At 33.3% G+C, this 22,709-nt stretch overlaps 1 protein-coding gene across 1 annotated transcript in view; it reads right to left on the bottom strand.

Annotated features, from left to right (window-relative positions):
- LOC134717931 (protogenin-like) overlaps positions 1–22,709 on the bottom strand; it is a 92,693-nt gene that overhangs the window by 35,490 nt on the left and 34,494 nt on the right. Inside the window, exons 3-6 of the mRNA XM_063580429.1 lie at positions 22,501–22,645; positions 11,133–11,305; positions 1,475–1,600; positions 523–681 (exon numbers count right to left, since the gene is read on the bottom strand). Coding sequence (XP_063436499.1) covers positions 523–681; positions 1,475–1,600; positions 11,133–11,305; positions 22,501–22,645 — 603 coding nt within the window. The remainder of the gene's footprint in view (positions 1–522; positions 682–1,474; positions 1,601–11,132; positions 11,306–22,500; positions 22,646–22,709) is intronic.

The raw sequence follows: 22,709 nt of genomic DNA, 5'->3' as shown, positions 1-22,709 counted from the left end.
TAGCTTATCCAATTATATTTCAGTACACTTAAGTAAAAGTCAATAAGGTCAATGTGAAATAAACATCCAAGACATAAATTGACAAAATCTTTTGATGAAGATAATATGCATAAAATAAAAAACTGCATGTACAAATTTATTACCAAATTTTAAAACTATACTGTTCTTTTTATAAACATTCCGGTAAGAAGTATTTTGAATACATACATTATTCATTAATTTTCAATGTTTTTACATTTAAAATGTCCATACCTCTGACTTTTGTTTGCTTTTTGTTAATTTACAAATATTTCATGCAAATTTTTCTTAATTGTACAATGGCAAATATTTCATGCATGTTCAGGACAGAAACAAACAAATTAGGTAGATTGTGCAAGAAAGTTATTTAATTGTCTAGTGGCTAATGTTTCATACAGGTTCAGGAAGTGAATTAATGAATACTTTATATAACATGTAAGTTTTGCAAGTTATGGTTGAGCAAAATATAGTGTCATGAATTTTTACTGCCACTGAAATACTTACCTTTGACATTAAGTTTGGTCTCAGCTACTGCATCTGGGAATCCAGGTGACGAAGCCACACATTTGTATGTCCCAGCGTCAATCTTGCCAACTTCTATAAACTTTAAGTTACTTCTGCCAGAAATCTCCTTAAAGTTATCATCTAATGTTGGATTTCCATCTATAAATAAATAATTTAATTTTGGATGTAACATGTCTTCTGATTGGCTGACGTTATTATGTTATGAGCCCATAGACATAATTCAGTCATGTGACCTTGACGTCATCAACGTTTTTTCATTGTTTTCTACGGTTTAAAATGGAATTTGGAATTAAATTATAAGAAATGACTGTAATTATTTTTCTGTCTAATAATCGAAATAACATAAAAAATGTGGTGCACACTGTTAAATAACCCACAACGCGCATTATTCAGTGTGCACCAATTTTTTTAAGTTATTTCTTCATAGACAGAAAAAAATATTACAGTCATTCCTTAAATAAAACAAAGTTCTTACTGTGGAAACATATATTGATGATTTATAGATTGATGGATTTGTGGTGTTAAACATATGTCATTTCAAAGCTCAGACTATGAGGTTTGAGTTTTGCTCATTGTTGAACAGTGACACAGTATTGTAAATTTCTGTGCCATTTGGTCAATCATACTGTGTCTTATTATTTTTATATTGATACTTGAAAACTCATCGTATACTACTGTGAATTCATTATTAATTGGGGAGGGGGGTAAGCATTCACGCTGATTTAATTGGTATAGGGAAACCATTATCTTTATCTTACAAATATAAGTGAATATACAGCATTCTTTTTATTTTTAGGGCATTATCTATTGTATTTTTGAAAACAAAGATTTTCTTTTTTTCAAAATGCATCAAGGTTTTGTTCTGAAGTACAACATATATATATCAATTTAAAAAAAGCACCACACCAAATTTATTAATAGATTTAAAAACCTTTCATCCATGTGACCACTGGAGATGGATTTCCGTCAGCCAGGCATTCTAACGTAACTGAGTGTTTTATTGTGGCATTCACTTCTTTAGAAATAGCCACAATCTTAGGTGGTCGTCTTTCTGTGTCTGAAAAAAGTAAGTTGAAAATTTAATATGTGTGAAATATTTGCCACTGAACAGAAAACAAGATTGAAAAATTTGTACCATTTATGTTATTATTCAATCACCAAGTTGAAAGTAAAAACAGCAGTTAGAAATTTTTGCTAGGTCTTTATATTTACCATATATATATATATGCATTTTAATAAAAATGACAAAAGTTACCCCTATTGTCATTTGATTTAGAAGATATAATTAGACAAGGACACAGAAAACTGTACAATAAAATATTGCAAACATGTTTTGACATTCAAAATGCACAATTAAATCTCTGCATAGATAAAACACTATGTTAAATTGAGAATGGAAACACCTGGGAATGTGTAAAAGAGACAGCAACCTGACCAAAGAGCCCAAGATGACCAATGCTTCTTCAACATACTAACTGTATGGCGACTTGTAAACTAATTTTGAGGCCAAATTTGCAAAAAAAATAAATAGAAACTGTAAATTTTTAACATTTTGCTTTTAAGATAGTATCTATTTGTCACAATGCTTAAAGTGCAGATTATGATTAACCCCTACAGAGTACGGTACAATAATTAGCTAAAAGATCAAACAAGTCAAAACCATTAATGACAATTTTTGCTGGTTCTTCACTGGTTTGTCAAATTTAACCATATAATTTAACAAATATGAAATATTTAAAAACAAAAGAATCTCTTGTCATAAACCATTACTCAGACAATGCTTGCTGCTTCTGACTGTTTTGTCAAATGAAACCATATAATTTTACAAATATGAAATATTTAAAAACAAAAGAATCCCTTGTCTTTTATACCGATATTGACAATGCTTGCTTCTTCAATGTTTTGTCATATGAAACCGTATAATTTTATGAATATGAAATATCTAAAAGAACAGCATCTCTTGCCTCTATAAACCATTATTACCAATGCTTGCTGCTTCTGACTGCTTTGTCAAATGAAACCATATAATAAAACGAATATGAGATATTTAAAAACAAAAGAATCTCTAGGCTTTTATACCAATATTGACAATGCTTGCTTCTTCACTGTTTTGTCATATGAATCGAATAATTTTATGAATATGAGATATTTAAAACAAAAGCATCTTTTCAGTTTTGCCTTTTATAAAACTCTGCTTTACAGAGAAGATAATCTGTCATCTAGTATTGATTAGGTGTCTAATGAAACATATCTACTTGAGATATACATATAAGCTATAAACATTCTCAGGAATCTGAACTTTGGACTTTTAGAAATAACAATCCCTGTCACTTATTTAAGTCCAATGCTGTTGATTCATTATGTTTTATTGGTTTAAATTTTGGTACTGTGGATTCATTAATATTCGCTGGATACCAATTTTCGTGGATTTCAAAGGGAACAGGGGAACAACAAATTTCAACTTATTACAAATTTTCTAAAGGAAAGTATGCAGACTTTATCAAAATCATGAAATGAAGTTTCCACCAAAATGCAATTTTATATGAATCCACAAAAGTTGGTACCCACGAATATAAATGAATCCATGGTAGTTGGAGAAAAGTTAGCTATTTCTTGGTTCTTAATTTTTTGCCGTATGTATCAATTGCTCTTGACAAATAATAACAAGAAAAGGACACATCTGTGGCGACAAATTAAATGAATTGAATATGAATATAGAAATGAAATGAAAGTTTACTAAAGCTAAGATTAATTTAAACATATTTATCTATAGTGGATTGGGAAACAAGTTTTGCATTTTATATTAATCCCTTTCCACTTTGTGGGTGCAAGTGCTGCCTTGTAGCGGCATAAGCCTACTCTTTTTCGAAATCTACAAGGGTGTCTTTAGCGTGCAAGAGATATGACTCTCTTTTAACACGGGTCAGCCATTTATCGTCCCCTTCCGAGGGACTATCATCGTTTCCTCAAGACCATACTCAAAAATGGTGTCAAGCTAAGATTTGCAAGTGTTTAGTATAACCAAAGCTTTTCAAAAAGATCTAGATTTCTTGAACTAGAGTATTAAAATATTAAAACTACCAGGAATATAATTTAGTACGCCAGATGCGTGTTTTGTCTACATAAGACTCATCAGAGACGCGCATATCAAAATAGTTATAAAACCAAACAAGTACAAAGTTGAAGAGCATTGAGGATCCAAATTCCATAAAGTAAACTATATGCTCTGGTCTAACAGATATAGAATTTTGCTCCTAGATATTTTCATTTTCATTAGAGTACCAAGAATGACATGAAACTTTTCCCATTGATATCTATAAAATTATGGCTAGACAATTTTCCACTAAAAATATGAATTTCATTGGTATTCCCTCTTTAAAACACCTTTTTAAAACCTCTTGGAGCCAAATTAATCATCTAATTATCATTAATGCACCAAGTTAATAGCAAATCATGATAAACTCCTTCTTATAACCTTTTCCTATTCTTAATTAATTGAATACAATTTATTTTTTGTTTGGTCATTGTTATTGCTTTGGTGCAGATAAGGTATAAAAAAAAACCAGCTGATACCAGGGTCCATGTATTTCCTTTATTAAGTAATTACTGGATCAGTGTTGCCTCCTTTTGTGAATATAAAAACATGAGAATGGTCAAAGTAACAACACCCAAATTTGTTCTTGATCTAATTATTTGATGCTTATAAAAATTGTGATATTTGTGGGTAAGTTTCTAATCATTTGGTCGAGGCAACTAAAACTCAAGAACAGAAACCAGTATTGAAAGTACTAGTAAAAGTATTAGTCTAAGGGTAAACATAATTGCCCCCTATGCCACACAGGGGCAAACAATGTAATTTTATCAAAATTTAAGTCAAATATAGTTAAAGGTTCACCCCTAAGGAAGTGACTTTTGATCACTTATGCTCAAGTAACACATATGGTACCATAATGTTAGCTGCAGAACCATAGCTCTTGGGTGTTTAAAATATTTTTTTGAAACATCAGTAATATGTTATTTCTGGAGATGACAGACACAATTAGATAGACTGCAGAGAACATATATTCCAGAGACCTGAGTGCACTAAGATCAGTAAAGTACTTTTGCACCATATTAGTGCACTCAGGTCATTAGAATATATGTAATAAAGTACTTATGCACTATATATCATGTTGCCATGGAGTATAATAATTTCCAACTTACATGCAAACAAAAATGAAGGATTTGTCCATATACGGTGGTATCATGCAGTCTATTGACTGCTGATATCTAACACCAGAAGAAATTCCCAGTTTGTCCATAGTGTATATTGAATTTCAAAATTATACAATGGGCAGAAAATGTCCTACATTTTTAGTTAAATAACCATCCTTTTGTTTAAAATCCAATTTTAAAAGCAAACTTTTTATAGCAGTATACATGTACTACACAATTTGCAGCATGACACCATAAAATGTATTCTGACATTCTTTATATTTCATGCTTTATAATAAAATTTGATTAAATTGCTAAATGATTCCCTCCAAAATTATTGAAAGCTACCATTTTGCAAAACCAAAATACAGGGTTAAATCAAACACACCTATTTAGGCTGACAGTGACTGAAACCCTTATAATATGCTTATTTGTCTGGATGGGATTTACATACTAGATATAGGAAGATGTGGTATGAGTGTCAGTGAGACAACTCTCCATCCAAATAACAATTTATAAAGGCAAACCATTATAGGTCAAGGTAACGCCTTCAACACTGAGTCTTGGCTCACACTGAACAGCAAGACATCATAGAAGAAGATTGGAGAGTGTGAAGACAATATTTTATCATGCTGGGGTCCGAAATTTTTTAGCTGACTGTACAGTAAACGTTTTGCTTATTTTTGGATTTCAGAATCCTTCCGTACGGAAAGTTCATAACATACAATAATCGTTGCATTAATTATATACGGTTGTTAAAAAATTACAAACAAGAATGTGTCCTCAGTACACGAATGCCCCACTCTCACTATCATTTTCTATGTTCATTGGTCCGTGAAATTGGAGTAAAATCTCTAATTTGGCATTAAAATTAGAAAGATCATATCACAGGGAAAATGTGTACCAAGTTTGCAGTTGGTTGAACTTCAACTTCATCAAAAACTACCTTGACCAAAAACTTTAACCTGAGGCAGGACAGACGGACGGACGAATGGACGGACGAATGAACAGATGCACAGATGAACGAATGCACAGACCAGAAAACATAATGCCCCTCTACTATCATAGGTGGGGCATAAAAACCATGAATAAATCTAAATTAAGTATCAGTTTAAAATGTTTTAATTACCATCAATTTTATTATACATATCTTCTTTTTTATAGACATGATAAAGAATAATGTGAAAAAGAACAGAATAAAACAACAAAAGAAGATTGGAGAGTATGGGGTAAAAAAAAATATCATGCTAAGGTCTTTAAATTTTTTAGCTGTCTGTACAGTAAACGTTTTGCTTATTTTTGGATATCAGAATATTTCCATACAGAATTTATTACACATATATCTTTCCATTAATTAAATGCAGTTGTTAAAAAATTACAAAAAATGATGAATAAATCTAAGTTAAGTATCAGTTTAATATGTTTTACAATCAATTTTATTATACATGTCTTCTTTGTTATCATTGAATTTTAATGAATTATATATTTAGATGTTATACAAGTGTTACATATCAAACTGATCCAAATACAAGATAACTAATTATCAAGCTTAAAAGTGAGAGATTCTGTTGACATCGCCACAACTTTACAAACATAAATTGCTCAAAACACAACTTTTATTTGAAATTTGACGTCTTTTATGTAAGCTTCTGTATAACTGATAATGATACTGTCATGTGTTTTAATCTCTGTTCCAATTTTACACCAGAAGCGACTGTAGTTCTAGTTTTTAAAGCTATTTCTATGTGTTCGTAATTATATCATGCCCTAGATTATTGAGGACTCATTCAACAGTGTTTTATATGTGTGCCAACAAAACCTGTACTGATGCAGATACTGTTAACGTTTTTTTTAACAAAAATATTCCCCGCTTAATATTTAAAAAGAAAATCATTTTCTTGCAATGCATCTGTTATGCAGATCAAAAGACGAGAAGATGATACAAAATTGTGAATTGAGATTAACAGATATGACACAAGTACATTTTTTAGTGTGTCTTTCTATGTTGTTATGTTACACTATTGTTTCAGTGTAGGATGAAGGTTGGTGCCTATTTAAACATTTAAACCTGCTGCATTTGTTTGCACCTGTTCCTAGTCAAGAACTTGATGTTCAGTGGTTGTCATTTGTTTGCACCTGTTCCTAGTCAAGAACTTGATGTTCATTGGTTGCCATTTGTTTGCACCTGTTCCTAGTCAAGAACTTGATGTTCAGTGGTTGCCATTTGTTTGCACCTGTTCCTAGTCAAGAACTTGATGTTCAGTGGTTGCCATTTGTTTGCACCTGTTCCTAGTCAAGAACTTGATGTTCAGTGGTTGTCATGTGTTTGCACCTGTTCCGAGTCAAGAACTTGATGTTCAGTGGTTGTCATGTGTTTGCACCTGTTCTGAGTCAAGAACTTGATGTTCAGTGGTTGTCATGTGTTTGCACCTGTTCTGAGTGAAGAACTTGATGTTCAGTGGTTGTCATGTGTTTGCACCTGTTCCTAGTCAAGAACTTGATGTTCAGTGGTTGTCATGTGTTTGCACCTGTTCCGAGTCAAGAACTTGATGTTCAGTGGTTGTCATGTGTTTGCACCTGTTCCGAGTCAAGAACTTGATGTTCAGTGGTTGTCATGTGTTTGCACCTGTTCCGAGTCAAGAACTTGATGTTCAGTGGTTGTCATGTGTTTGCACCTGTTCCGAGTCAAGAACTTGATGTTCAGTGGTTGTCATTTGTTGATACAGATTAATAGACCTTTGGTTTTCTTGTTTGAATGGTTTTACACTAGTTATTGTAGGGACTCTTCATAGCTTGCTATTCTTTTTGAGCTATTAGAGGCTCTGTGTTTGAAGCTGTATTTAATTTGACCTATAACAGTTTACTCTTACAAATTGTGATTTGCACTTTTCTGTAGAGCTATTTAAGGTGGTACCCAACACTTTCACTCAAATTAGTTTGGCTCGTTTAATTTTCATAAAAATTTGACAAGTATTTACTTTGACCCTTTAACAAAAATATAAAAATTTCAAAAGTTTTGAACCAACCATTTTATCAGAAAAATTATACTGGTTATATGGGTGCTATAAACAGTTTCGTATAAAAAACTAGGGGTTATTCCCTGACTAAAAATAACCATGGAGGGAAACCCCTGTTTATTAACTCAATTGGTGCAAACGTATCATATTTTTTGTGTTTGATAGTAAAAAATAGTTAATTAGCTTTCAATTAAAACAGGTTGAATGATTGAAATATTTTTAAAAATTAAATTAACTTTACATGTTTTGAGGGGAGACAACTTTGTAAACATCCTGTTTTTTTTGGCAGTGAAAATTGAAAACTTATTTGCAGCCACTGTAGCTCTTTTCGGAGCAGGAAACCGTACCCTGAAACAAGATTTTTTTGAAAGGCCAGGTAAAAACCTACAAATTTCATACAGTTTTGATTATGAAAAATGTGCATGGATCATGTCTTCATGTCTGAGCACATGACCTGGTTTCAAGTTTTTTTCTGTCAAAACTAGAGCTTTTTTCCCCCATGTTCATTGGATGAAATGTTTTTAATATAATAAAAGTACACATTATTTTTATTTCATTATAAACTAGAGAACATTCTGATTCCAGTGATATCAAGTTTTATACAAGTATCTTTATTAATCAGTCCACCACTAAGGGTCACTTATGCATGGTCCCTAAAAATGTGACGTCATAGAAAAAAACTGTTGATTGCACCCTATAGCAGTTTGACAAACACCAATTTTAATCATTGAGAAGCTTAATATTCCCTTTACAACATAACGTTATTAAAACGTTTAACTGATTTTACAAAGTTATCTCCCTGTAGTGTAAGGTACCACCTTAATAAAGTAGAAACAGTCTTATAACCATGGACAAACCCATCACGGCTAAATAACGTGTTTTGTTATTTTCAAAGCATTCAAACCTTTAAAGTACATTAGAAACAAATTTTCTCCAATTTCATTGTTAATTTTAGGGCAAAAGATACAAGAGCTCTATGAATAGGAGCGTCAGCTGACCTCTCACATTCTAGACAGAAATTATCCTTATAAGTTCTGAGGAATTACAGATATATTAAGATCTTGATAATGGCTATTGATTATGTCTGTCTGAGAAAACACAGCCTTGACTTAGATCATCGACATAGATTCATGTACCCTAGTGTCAAGCGATGAAGTCTTAAGATTCCTTGTGCAAGCAAAATATTGGGATAAAATTTAATAAAACCAAGATGTAAAGAAATAAAAACATTAATTATTCTAGAATTGCAATTTAAATTGAAAACCACAATTAAGGAATAACAATAGAATCATTTTAGAATTAAAATTAATTTGGAATATGTCCACAGAACACTTTCATGACTTTCATGCTCAGTTCAAGTTATCACTGACACATTTTCATTTTAGCAACAAAAAAAAATCTTGGTTAAAACTCTAATTAGGCACATATTTTTCAAGCATTGTCAATTTATTTTTCGATTTATGAGTTTGACTGTCCCTCTGGTATCGTTCGTCCCCCTTTCAAAAATTCAAATCATAAATAGCATGTGTTTTAAGTATCAAGTGGATATAACCAACCACAACTTTTGAAAACAAGTAACCATTTCTAATCAAAAACATCAACCTCAGTGCTTTTTACAATAACCTATACATCTATAAATCCTGTGTTGCCCACTTGAACACAATTATGCTATCTATCTGTAATAACCTTGAGTTCTACCTAGAAATGACTGTGCTACCTACCTACCTGTTATAACCTTGAGTCCTGCCTGGACATGCCTTCTGCCTACCTGTTGTAGCCTTGAGTCCTGCCTGGACTAGACACGCCTTCTGCCTACTTGTTGTAACCTTGAAACCTGCCTAGAAATAACTGTGCTACCTACCTGTTATAACCTTGAGTACTGCCTAGAAATGACTGTGCTACCTACCTGTTATAACCTTGAGTCCTGCCTGGACATTACTGCTACATACCTGTTATAACCTAGAGTCCTGCCTGGACACGACTGTGCTACCTATCTGTAATAACCTTGAGTCCTACCTAGAAATGACTGTGCTACCTACCTGTTATAACCTTGAGTCCAGCCTAGACATGCCTTCTGCCTACCTGTTGTAGCCTTGAGTTCTTCCTAGACATGCCTTCTGCCTACCTGTTGTAGCCTTGAGTCCTGCCTGGACTAGACATGCATTCTGCCTACTTGTTGTAACCTTGAAACCTGCCTAGAAATAACTGTGCTACCTACCTGTTGTAGCCTTGAGTCCTGCATGGACTCGACTGTGCTACCTACCTGTTATAACCTTGGGTCCTGCCTGGGCACGACTGTGCTACCTACCTGTTATAACCTTGAGTCCTGCCTGGACACGACTGTGCTACCTACCTGTTATAACCTTGAGTACTGCCTAGAAATGACTGTGCTACCTACCTGTTATAACCTTGAGTCCTGCCTGGACATTACTGCTAATACCTGTTATAACCTAGAGTCCTGCCTGGACACGACTGTGCTACCTATCTGTAATAACCTTGAGTCCTACCTAGAAATGACTGTGCTACCTACCTGTTATAACCTTGAGTCCTGCCTAGACATGCCTTCTGCCTACCTGTTGTAGCCTTGAGTCCTTCCTAGACATGCCTTCTGCCTACCTTTTGTAGCCTTGAGTCCTGCCTGGACTAGACATGCCTTCTGCCTACTTGTTGTAACCTTGAAACCTGCCTAGAAATAACTGTGCTACCTACCTGTTGTAGCCTTGAGTCCTGCATGGACTCGACTGTGCTACCTACCTGTTATAACCTTGAGTCCTGCCTGGACACGACTGTGCTACCTACCTGTTATAACCTTGAGTCCTGCCTGGACACGACTGTGCTACCTACCTGTTATAACCTTGAGTACTGCCTAGAAATGACTGTGCTACCTACCTGTTATAACCTTGAGTCCTGCCTGGACATTACTGCTACATACCTGTTATAACCTAGAGTCCTTCCTAGACATGCCTTCTGCCTACCTGTTGTAGCCTTGAGTCCTGCCTGGACAAGACATGCCTTCTGCCTACTTGTTGTAACCTTGAAACCTGCCTAGAAATAACTGTGCTACCTACCTGTTGCAGCCTTGAGTCCTGCATGGACTCGACTGTGCTACCTACCTGTTATAACTTTGAGTCCTGCCTGGACACGACTGTGCTACCTACCTGTTATAACCTCGAGTCCTGCCTGGACACGACTGTGCTACCTACCTGTTATAACCTTGAGTCCTGTCTGGACTCGACTGTGCTACCTACCTGTTATAACCTTGAGTCCTGCTGGACACATCTGTGCTACATACCTATTATATCCTTGAGTCCTGCCTGGACATTACTGCTACATACCTGTTATAACCTTGAGTCCTGCTTGGACATTACTGCTACATACCTGTTATAACCTTGAGTTCTGCCTGGACACGACTGTGCTGCCATATTAGATCAATAGTAACTGGTACATTGTTGACTTTGTTAAAACTTTGGTATACTGAGCAGTGGAAGGAACCGGCATCAGACTCTGATATATTGTGTATCTGTAATATTCCTGAGTATAGGGTTATATACCTGAAAAATATCAGTAATCATAATATAGCAATACAAATCCTGATTGCTTGATGGATTGTTGGTGTTTAATACTGTAATATTCCTGAGTATAGGGTTATATACCTGAAAAATATCAGTAATTATTACATAGCAATACAAATCCTGATTGGTTGATGGATTGTTGGTGTTTAATACTGTAAATTCAGAAATTATTGCGTGCATTTATTATTGGGATTTTGTCATTTTAGACTTAAATGTGATTTTTATTTTTACGATTTTGAGAAATCTCCTGTTAAATTCATATAAGATATTTCAAAATCAGGATTTAAATTATTGCGTTTACAACTCAGTCGCATTTTTCGCAATAATAAAAACCTTGCATTAATTTGTGAATTTACAGTACCACTTTCAGTATTATTAAATATATCCTTACGGTCGGTTTTAATTAGAGGTGATAGCAAGGGTGTCCATAGAGAACCACCAACTTTGGCAGAAAACTGACAAACCTAGCCATGGATTCATCAGTGGCAAGAGGGCTTTGAACTCACAGTGAATAGGTTGACATGCCTTCCCCTGAAATGTTACATGAGCAACACAAGAGGTGCCACATGTGGAGCAGAATCTGCTTTAATAACCCTCCCAGAGCACCTGAGATCACCCCAGTTTTTGGTGGGGTTTGTGTTGCTTAGTTTTTAGTCTTCTATGTTGTGTCATGTGTACTATTATTTGTCTGTTTGTCTTTTTCTTTTTTAGAGGTAGTGTTGTCATTTTATTTTTGATCTATGAGTTTGACTGTCCCTCTGGTATCTTTCACCCCTCTTTTTACGGTGTTGTTGAGGGTTAAGTTTTGAACTACCTTGACTTCCCATGAAGGTCTTGCCTTGGTCTGTAAATTTGTGAATAAGCATGTAAAAAAAAAAATGCTAAGCAGATTACAAGGTCTAGTACAAAGCATTGTTCATAAATAAGACCATTGGTTTTCTCATTTGAATTATTTTACAATTTGTTGTGGGGGCTTTTTGTTTAGCTTGCTTTGTGGTATGGGTTTGGCTCTATGTATCACTTTATCAGGTAGATGTTAGCTTTAAGTCTACGTTGAAGTGGTTCATTTATAACTTTGAGATATAAAACAGCAGTAAAAGTATAGTTCCTCTGTTTTAATATATGTCAAGTGTACCAGTATGCATGGGTTTTAATTGTGTCATAAAAAATTAAGCCATATTGCATCTGTTTTCTTTTTCTTCATGTACTTTTGTAGAACTGGCACACATTTTCTATTTAAGATCTTTAAATAAGTATGGGTGTTTTTCTTTTTATCAGTTGCAGTCATTATCGATAGACCTTTTCAGCCCTATAGAACTAAAAATACACTAATTTGCAAGGCATAAGTATCAGTTTACTTTGAAGATAATATTTCCACCAGTGAGAATTTAATGAATATACAAATCACACCCATTTTTTTATGGATTTTTTTTTAAGGTAAAATCATTTATATAACAAACATGTTTTATTTATAAATGTCATAATTATGGGTTTTTTATGACTTTTTGTTGCCCTGTAATTTTTTAGATCAATATCTATATTTCAAAATAAAAAATTTGAAAAATTCTTCAAATTTTTTGGTCAGTATAAAAAATACTAATTTTAACTTGTTAATCAATTCTGTCATATGTAAGATTCTGGCCATACATGGGAAGGGGTCTCATTTGGGGAGGAGGGTCTGATCCCAGATCACACTTATTGTTTTGTCTTGCCAATTCCTCTGATCTTTCTATCATTAGTAATTTCAAGTGTCCCTACCTCCTCCTGTGCCCCCCCCCCACACTTTTTTTATATTTACCCCCCTTCTGAGACCCACATGTAGGGAAAAGTGGTATCTTTTTACAGGCAGTCTTTGAATACTGATTCACACATATGTCGCCTAAAGGTCTAAAATTTTGAAGATGTAGCTAAATGTTATTAAATAACACCATATTTGTCTTATTTGCAATTACACCAAATGCCCTATTGTATTTGTTAAGTACAACTACAAATAAAATTACATAATTCTTTATGTCAAAGAAATGAACATATTTTTCTTATTTGTTTGAAAATTCCTTGCATTTCTAATAACAAGTTTTTCTCAATATAGCTAAATTTTAATGACACATGTTTCAAATAAAATAAATGTATACATTTTTTATAAATTTTGAACATTTGAAGTTGTTTTTTTTAAAAACCAGTCATGAAGTTGCTGCACAAAATCTATGAACAGAGGTAATAAAAACTAATTTATTTCTACATGAAAAAAATCTTATAAACATCAATTAAGACAATGGACAAAAAAAGTGAACAACATCTGGAGATTCTTTTTCCCCGCAGGTCCTTTGATCATTATAAGGATGCACTTAGGTTAGGTTTTGGAATTTGTGTAAAATGTTCGGACTCCTTGGTGTTTTTCCATACAATACAATGTCTGGAGAAGAATCCCAAATTTAAAAAAATGGCTTAAAATTATTCCCAAAAAGACAATTTTTTTCCCAAACAATGCAGTTTCAGAGTAATTGTGCATGAATTCAAACTGAAAAACATTCATTTATACTTTTTTCATGCCTAAATTTACTATATGTGCAGATTTCAGGATCTATTTATGTATCATCACTAACAAAAAGGGGTCTTATTTCAAAGCAGGGTTTGACTCTTGAAATGGGGTCTGTAAATTGAAGTTTCAATCAAATTCATGGTTTATATTCAAAATTCTCAATTTGATGAAAATTACACATATTTTCCCAATAAAAAAGGGTAGAGGTAGTTTTGAGAAAAGCCAACAATATCACTGCAATGTTTTGAATTAAAGATTGAACCATAATTTACTAGAGATGACAGAATAATTTCATTTAATCTTGAAGCAAGTGCAGTCCAAATATTAAGTAGAATCTGATGTAATATTGTCCATTCAATAAGCAAGGGTCTTCATGGAGGCTCTTCTTTTTTCTAATACATGTACTATTTTCAGGCCATTTATGGTATATAAAAAAAATTGGCCTATCATTCTCTATTCTATTATTTTGGCACCCTGTTATTGAACTATCCTATACTGTAAATTTAAATAATGCAACTACATGTAAGTGAGTACATTGCAATAATAAGACTTTGCATTCTTATATCACTGATACATACATCTGTATGCAGATTTTCTAACATTGCAATAATTAATCTCACATTTTTGTACATTTTAAAAAAATCACAATAATAAATGTAATAGGGGAGGGTTGAGATCTCATAAACATGTTTAACCCCACCGCAATGTTGCGCCTGTCCCAAGTCAGGAGCCTCTGGCCTTTGTTAGTCTTGTGTGATTTTTAATTTTAGTTTCTTGTGTATAATTCAGAGTTTAGTATGACGTCCATTATCACTGTACTAGTATGCATATTTTAGGGGCCAGCTGAAGGACACCTACGGGTGCGGGAATTCTCGCTACATTGAAGACCCATTGGTTTCCTTCGGCTGTTGTCTTCTCTATGGTCGGTGGTTGTCGCTTTGACACATTCACCATTTCCTTTCTTAATTTTAAGCAATAATTTCAGAATTTACAGTATTTCATAAGCCCTTTGTTCTGCACATTTGGCTTTTGCCCAGATTATTCTCCATTCTTTACTTAACTCTGTTGAAATTAAAAAAAAGAAAGTCCCAAGTCAATGGCAAAATCAAAACACATTAAACAAATTGTCATTTTCTTGACTTGGTACAGGCATTTCCCATCCAGACCCTCACAAGTCAGTGCATTTCACATAATATAAATGAATCCATGACTTATAGGACAGGGTAATTTACAAAATGCATTGTATTTGTAATTAGGTCTTTAGTATCAAGACATTTTACAATTTGTAAATTACTTTAAAATTGACAAATCAAATATGACAGGCAATTTCATTTAGATGCATGTGTCAAGTTGTTATTTACTGATCCGCCATTTAATAAAAAGGGAGGCGTGTCAGTTGTCCAAAAAACTAGCGTAAACCTCACACAACAACTATTTTGAGTCAATTATGGGCCTATCCAAGGTCAGGCACCATACCAGGAGCTGTCTAAAGTAATATCGTAAAAAAATTGTTTTGATAGGCGGAGAACTTGGTGTTAATGGAAAAGCTTCAACTGTTTGTGTTAAATTATTCACATCTTTTATGAACAAGAGCTAGACTTCTGTTAATGGTTGAAATCTGTTTGCTTCTCCTCTCTATGTCATAATTGTTTGCTTTTAATTGTCATTGAGCTGTTGTCTCCTTGATGTATACTCAACATCTCTTTTTAGGCAGCAACCATTTGATTTTCTGGGGAGGGGGGCTATGTTATTTTTTTCTGGACAATTTTTTTTTTTTTCGCAACAAGTCGAAAACAATTTTTTTCTTTAAATTTTACCATTACATATAGTGGCAGCTGAGGGGGAAACAAACAATTTTTTTCCCTCAGAATCAGACTTCTGACATCCAAATATAATGAATCCACAATAATCACACTGAAAACTGGGCTAGAGGTATTATGGGAGAGTATGTTTATTAAATTTCAGTTAATTTTTTGGAGTTAGTGTGAAGCCCATTTTCCCTGAATTAGTATACATTCTTTTTAGGGGCCAGCTGACGACCACCACCGGGTGGGGGATATTGTCTCTGCCTTGAAGACCTTTTGGTGACCTTTGGCTGTTGTTCACTCTTTGGTTGGGTTGCTATCTCTTTGAGATATTCCCCATTTCCATTCTCTATTTAATTTGCTGTACTTTCCAATTTTGGCTGTATATTTTGAAATACCATCTTTAATACTTAAGTTCTTAAAAGGCTGCCAAGATTTTCAGAAAGCATTTTCTTATATAATCTCCAGGCAGTTTCTAGATCAATAAATCAAAGACTATATATTATGAAAGTAAACACTATATTCATTGCAACTTTCCGTTTAACATTGTGACAGACAGAATCATTGTATCTATACAAAATCTCAAATACAATTATATCCTTATGGTATTTCATTGATTTGTTAAGATAAGATGTTCTTAAATTCTTCTGTAGAAATAGTTTGTTGGTGCGAATATATTTTATCACCATTTTAGAATATATTCCTAATTGTGGCTGTGTGTGGGTGTCATAATAGCTATTTTTAGGTCAATAAATTGACATTTCATGGAAACTGTGGTGTTTCACTCCTTGAAAATTATTGTCTATAATCCGTGTCATACAAGGCATTTTTTAATATACATGTAGCAACTATAAATCATTTTTTCGATTTTAAAATTATAAAATAGAAAGTTAAAACCTTACAAGAATTTTTTAAACGCTCCACAAAAATAAAGCTAGGGCAAGGTATGAAACTGTTTTAAAAGCTATATATGTTTAATTGCCAATTTATTGAACATTGCGTGTTATAAATAGCAATACTGTATAAACAAAGCCATACACATTCTAGAAAACTATCCTAATGATTTAGATTTAACAAGGAGAGTTAAGGTTGGGCAGGGGCGGATCCAGCCATTTTAAAAAGGGGGGTTCCAACCCCCAGAACCCCCCTTCTGGATCTGTGCCTGTTGAGGTTCAAGTTTTCAAAGACAAATTTAACCCCTATACTTTCAGATATGTTTGATGATGATATTATTCAAATATGAATATAACCCCAATACCCATAACCATAACCCAACTAAAACCATTACAGTTTTGACCAGATGCTCTGCAGGGCGCAGCTTTATACGACCGCAGAGGTTGAACCCTGAACGGTTGGGGCAAGTATAGACACAACATTCAAGCTGGATTCAGCTCTAAATTTGGATTGTGATTAAATAGTAGACACAGCATAGGTTTCTGACACAGAATGAATGTGGTCTAATGAACTTAAATTTTTTTTTTTTGCCTTTGAGCAATTCACTATGCTGTTGAATATTAATCCTCTCAAAAAAATGTTTAAAGGAGTTTTCTTTTTATTTATTAAATTTTTCAAATGAGAAAAATTGAACCCCCCTCCCCCCAAAATTTTTTTTCACATCCCCCTTTCCTTTATTCCAATCTCAACCGATCTCAATTTAAAATTTCTAATGGAGTTTGTAACAATAATTACTCATTTAAATACATCATAAAATATTAAAATGTAAAAAAGTGCTTGTTATCACTGAATGGTAAAGATTGTTTTAATTTATCAGTTGGTAGTAAAAGTAAATATACATTGTATATTGTATAAAACAATGATTTAAGTTGATTCAACTACTATTCTGGACAAAGAAAGATAACTCCAATTGAAATTTCTTGCTATTGCACAATATTGTGCAATTAGATATTTCTTGCTATTGCGCAATACTGTGCAATTGAGAATACTTGCTATTGCATAATACTGTGCAATTGAAGATTTCTTGCTATTGCGCAATACTGTGCAATTGAAGATTTCTTGCTATTGCTGAGTACTGTGCAATTGAAAATTTCTTTCTATTGCACAATACTTAATATAATTTTGGATCCTGATTTGGACCAACTTGAAAACTGGGCCAATAATCAACCAGATGCTCCGCAGGGCGTAGCTTTATACGACCGCAGAGGTTGAACCCTGAACGGTTGGGGCAAGTATGGACACAACATTCAAGCTGGATTCCGCTCTAAATTTGGATTGTGATTAAATAGTTGACACAGCATAGGTTTCTGACACAGAATGAATGTATTCAAATGAACTTAAAATTTTTGTTTTCTCTTTGAGCAATTCACTATGCTGTTGAATATTAATCCTCTCAAAAAAATGTTTCAAGAAATTTTCTTTTTATTTATGAAATTTCAAATGAGAAAAATTGAACACAATTTTTTAATCACATCCCCCTTTCCCTTATTCCAAAACTAATTTCAATTAAAATATTCTAATGGAGTTTGCAACAATTACTACTCATTTAAATACATCATAAAATATTAAGATGTAAAAAAACTGCTTGTTATCACTGAATGGTAAAGATTATTTAAATTTATCAGTTGGTAGTAAAAAGTGAATATACATTGTATATTGTATATAACAAAGATTTAAGTTGTTTCTGGACAAAGAAAGATAACTCCAATTAAAAAAAATTCTTGCAGATATTTCTTGCTTACTATACTGGACAAAGAAAGATAACTCTTAATTAAAAAAAAATTTGCAATTTCACAATATTGTGAAATTAGATATTTCTTGCCATTGCACAATACTGTGCAATTGAAAAGACTTGCTATTGCACAATACTTAATATAATAATTTTAGATCCTGATTTGGACCAACTTGAAAACTGGGTCCATAATCAAAAATCTAAGTACATGTTGAGATTCAGCATATCAAAGAGGCCCAAGAATTTAATTTTTGTTAAAATCAAACTTAGTTTAATTTTGGACCCTTTGCACTTTAATTTAGACCAATTTTAAAACTGGACCAAAAATTAAGAATCTACATACACAGTTAGATTTGGCATATCAAAGAACCCCAATTATTCAATTTTTGATGAAATCAAACAATGTTTAATTTTGGACCTCGATTTGGGCCAACTTGAAAACTAGGCCAATAATCAAAAATCTAAGTACATTTTTAGATTCAGCATATCAAAGAACCCCAAGGTTTCAATTTTTGTTAAAATCAAACTAAGTTTAATTTTGGACCCTTTGGACCTTAATGTAGACCAATTTGAAAACGGGACCAAAAATTAAGAACCTACATACACAGTTAGATTCGGCATATTAAAGAACCCCAATTATTCAATTTTGATGAAATCAAACAAAGTTTAATTTTGGACCCTTTGGGCCCCTTTTTCCTTAACTGTTGGGACCAAAACTCCCAAAATCAATACCAACCTTCCTTTTGTGGCCATAAACATTGTGTTTAAATTTCATTGATTTCTATTTACTTTAACTAAAGTTATTGTGCGAAAACCAAGAATAATGCTTATTTGGGCCCTTTTTTGGCCCCTAATTCCTAAACTGTTGAAACCAAAACTCCCAAAATCAATCCCAACCTTTCTTTTGTGGTCATAAACCTTGTGTCAAAACTTCATAGATTTCTATTAACTTAAACTAAAGTTATAGTGCGAAAACCAAGAAATTGCTTATTTGGGCCCTTTTTGGCCCCTAATTCCTAAAATGTTGGGACCAAAACTCCCAAAATCAATACCAGCCTTCCTTTTATGGTCATAAACCTTGTGTTAAAATTTCATAGATTTCTATTAACTTTTACTAAAGTTAGAGTGCGAAAACTAAAAGTATTCGGACGACGACGACGACGACGACGACGACGACGACGACGACGACGACGACGACGACGACGACGACGACGACGCCAACGTGATAGCAATATACGACGAAAATTTTTTCAAAATTTGCGGTCGTATAAAAATCTAATTACATGTTTGGATTCAGCATATCAAAGAACCCCAAGAATCAATTTTTTGTTAAAATCAAACTAAGTTTAATTTTGGACCCTTTGGACTTTAATGTAGACCAATTTGAAAACAAAACCAACAAGAATGTGTCCACAGTACACGGATGCCCCACTCGCACTATCATTTTCTATGTTTAATGGACCATGAAATTGGAATAAATTCTCTAATTTGGCATTAAAATTAAAATGATGTTATCAAAGGGAACATGTACACTAAGTTTCAAGTTGATTGGACTTCTACTTTATCAAAAACTACCTTGACCAAAAACTTTAACCTGAAATTTGCACCATCATTTTCTATGTTCAGTGAACCGTAAAATTGTGGTCAAAACTCTAATTTGGCATTTAAATTAGAAAGATCATATCATAGGGCACATGTATACTTAGTTTCAAGTTGATTGGACTTCAACTTCATCAAAAACTACCTTGACCAAAAACTTTAACCTGAAGCGGGACAGACGGACGGACGGACGCACAGACAGACAGACGAACGGAGGCACAGACCAGAAAACATAATGCCCCTCTACTATCGTAGGTGGGGCATAAAAATTAAGAATCTACATACACAGTTAGACTTGGCATATCAAAGGACCCCATTTATTCAATTTTTGATGAAATCAAACAAAGTTTAATTCTGGACCCTAAATTTGGACCAACTTGAAAACTGGGCCAATAATCAAAAATCTAAGTACATTTTTAGATTTAGCATATCAAAGAACCCCAAGGATTCAATTTTTGTCAAAATCAAACTAAGTTTAATTTTGGACCCTTTGGACCTTAATGTAGACCAATTTAAAAACGGGATAAAAAATTAAGAATCTACATACACAGTTAGATTCGGCATATCAAAGAACCCTAATTATTCAATTTTTGATGAAATCAAACAAAGTTTAATTTTGGACCCTTTGGGTCCCTTATTCCTAAATTGTTTGGACCAAAACTCCCAAAATCAATACCAACCTTCCTTTTATGGTCATAAAACTTGTGTTTAAATTTCATAGATTTCTATTCACTTATACTAAAAATATGGTGCGAAAACCAAGAAAAATGCTTATTTTGGCCCCTAATTCCTAAACTGTTGGGACTGAACTCCCAACATCAATACATACCTTCCTTTTGTGGTCATAAACCTTGTGTTTAAATTTCATTGATTTCTATTAACTTAAACTAAAGTTATTGTGCAAAAAACAAGAATAATGCTTATTTGGGCCCTTTTTAGGCCCCTTTTTCCTAAACTGTTGGAACCAAAACTCCCCAAATCAATCCCAACCTTCCATTTGTGGTCATAAACCTTGTGTCAAAATTTCATAGATTTCTATTTACTTAAACTATAGGTTGTATATAAATGTTCCTTGATAATTTTGTATTTTTCAGTCATTCAAAATTGTACTATTTCAGTACAACATTGTACAGTTCTAGTACTAGATTTGTACTTCAAGTTGACAGTGACAGTATTTTTACTTTTGCTGTGGTTGTACATTACAGGTATAAACCTTTTTTGGCAGAAAGTTAAAATTCAAAATAGTTTAAAACTAATAGCAGTTTCAATAAAATGTCTGTTTAAATAATGGTATACGAAGAGTACTTCATATCCATTGTATATTCATAGTATATGAACGATCGTTTGACAACCTACATTATATAATTACTACTAAATTTTTACATGTACATTTGCACACTGCACAATTTTATAGCACTACGATAATAAATTACACGCAAATTAAAACGCTGTTTAAGTACTGAAAGGTGAAGAACACCATGCTAGTTCACCTCGGTAAAAATGCATCTTCAACAAAAACGCCCCCTCGTAACTGACCATTAGTCAAGGTCGTTCAACCCCCCAATAGTGGTAGACTCTTTCAAACATTAAAGTTCATGACTTATTTTTGGTTGATCTGAACAGTTTTGCAGATCAATTTTTCAGATACAGTTTCTGAAAAAAAAGCTCAAAATTGCTCAATCGGCCAAATGAGCTTAAAATAAAAGACTAAAAATTTTAAAAATGTGAAAAACAAAAAAATGTGAAAAACTGTAAATCAAAAATATAATTGCAATTATGTTATACTCTCAAAACGTCAGCTGCCCTTCATCAGTCCTATGGATAAGAAATTCTGATTTTTAGTTTAAACATATTTATTTATAGTGGATTGGGAAACAAGTTATTGCAACTTATTTTAATCCCTTTCCACTTTGCGAGTGTGAGTGCATAGCCTTGTAGCAGAAATTCTGATTAGTTTAAAGATGTTGGATAAAAATTTCTGCTAAATATCTTATTTTGAATGAATTTGATTTTTATGAGCTAACAGATGAATACAATGACAGTCCTACTGATAAAAATAGATCCAGACTGATAGAAAAGCTTCTAAGTAGTATCATGACACTACTTTACAGTAAGAGTAAGTAAGTAAGTAAGTTATTAAGTTTATCACATATTTGTAACGAATACCTTGGGTTTTGCATATATGCAATTACCTCAAAATTGCCCTGGGCAAAAAAGAGTATATTGATATTGTGGCCTGATTCCAAATGACATCACGTCATTGCGTCCTTAACGACACTTTTGTGATACAAAATTTTAGATTTTACCTTTTATGTTTCATTAAATTGTAATAATTGAACTGTGTGTCTCTATTCTGCACAACTTAGATATGTGATAAATAGATTATTACATGTCTTTTCCATATTGGCCCTGGTATCATCCCTCGACCCATATCATCCCTCAGCTAAAGCCTTGAGGCCGATATGGGAGTCTCTGGATGATACCAGGGCCAATATGGAAAGGCCATGCTATAATCTATACTTGTTACCTGCCCTGTAACTCTTACCTGTTATTATGAGGTAGAGGTGAACTGTTTTTTTCCCAGACATAAAGTGGAGGAGGTATTCCATCAATCTGACATTTAAATCTGGCCACCCCCCCTAATTTAACTTCCTGATCAGCTGGCTCAATACTGAAGGACTTTGAAATCCCTAAAAATAAAGAAATAATTACTGGTCAGTTGGCTCAATACTGAAAGACTTAGAAATTCCTAAA

This window comes from Mytilus trossulus, chromosome 5, assembly GCF_036588685.1.
Source record: "Mytilus trossulus isolate FHL-02 chromosome 5, PNRI_Mtr1.1.1.hap1, whole genome shotgun sequence".
NCBI classification, from domain to species: domain Eukaryota; kingdom Metazoa; phylum Mollusca; class Bivalvia; order Mytilida; family Mytilidae; genus Mytilus; species Mytilus trossulus.
This window is presented reverse-complemented; position numbering and strand designations above follow the sequence as displayed.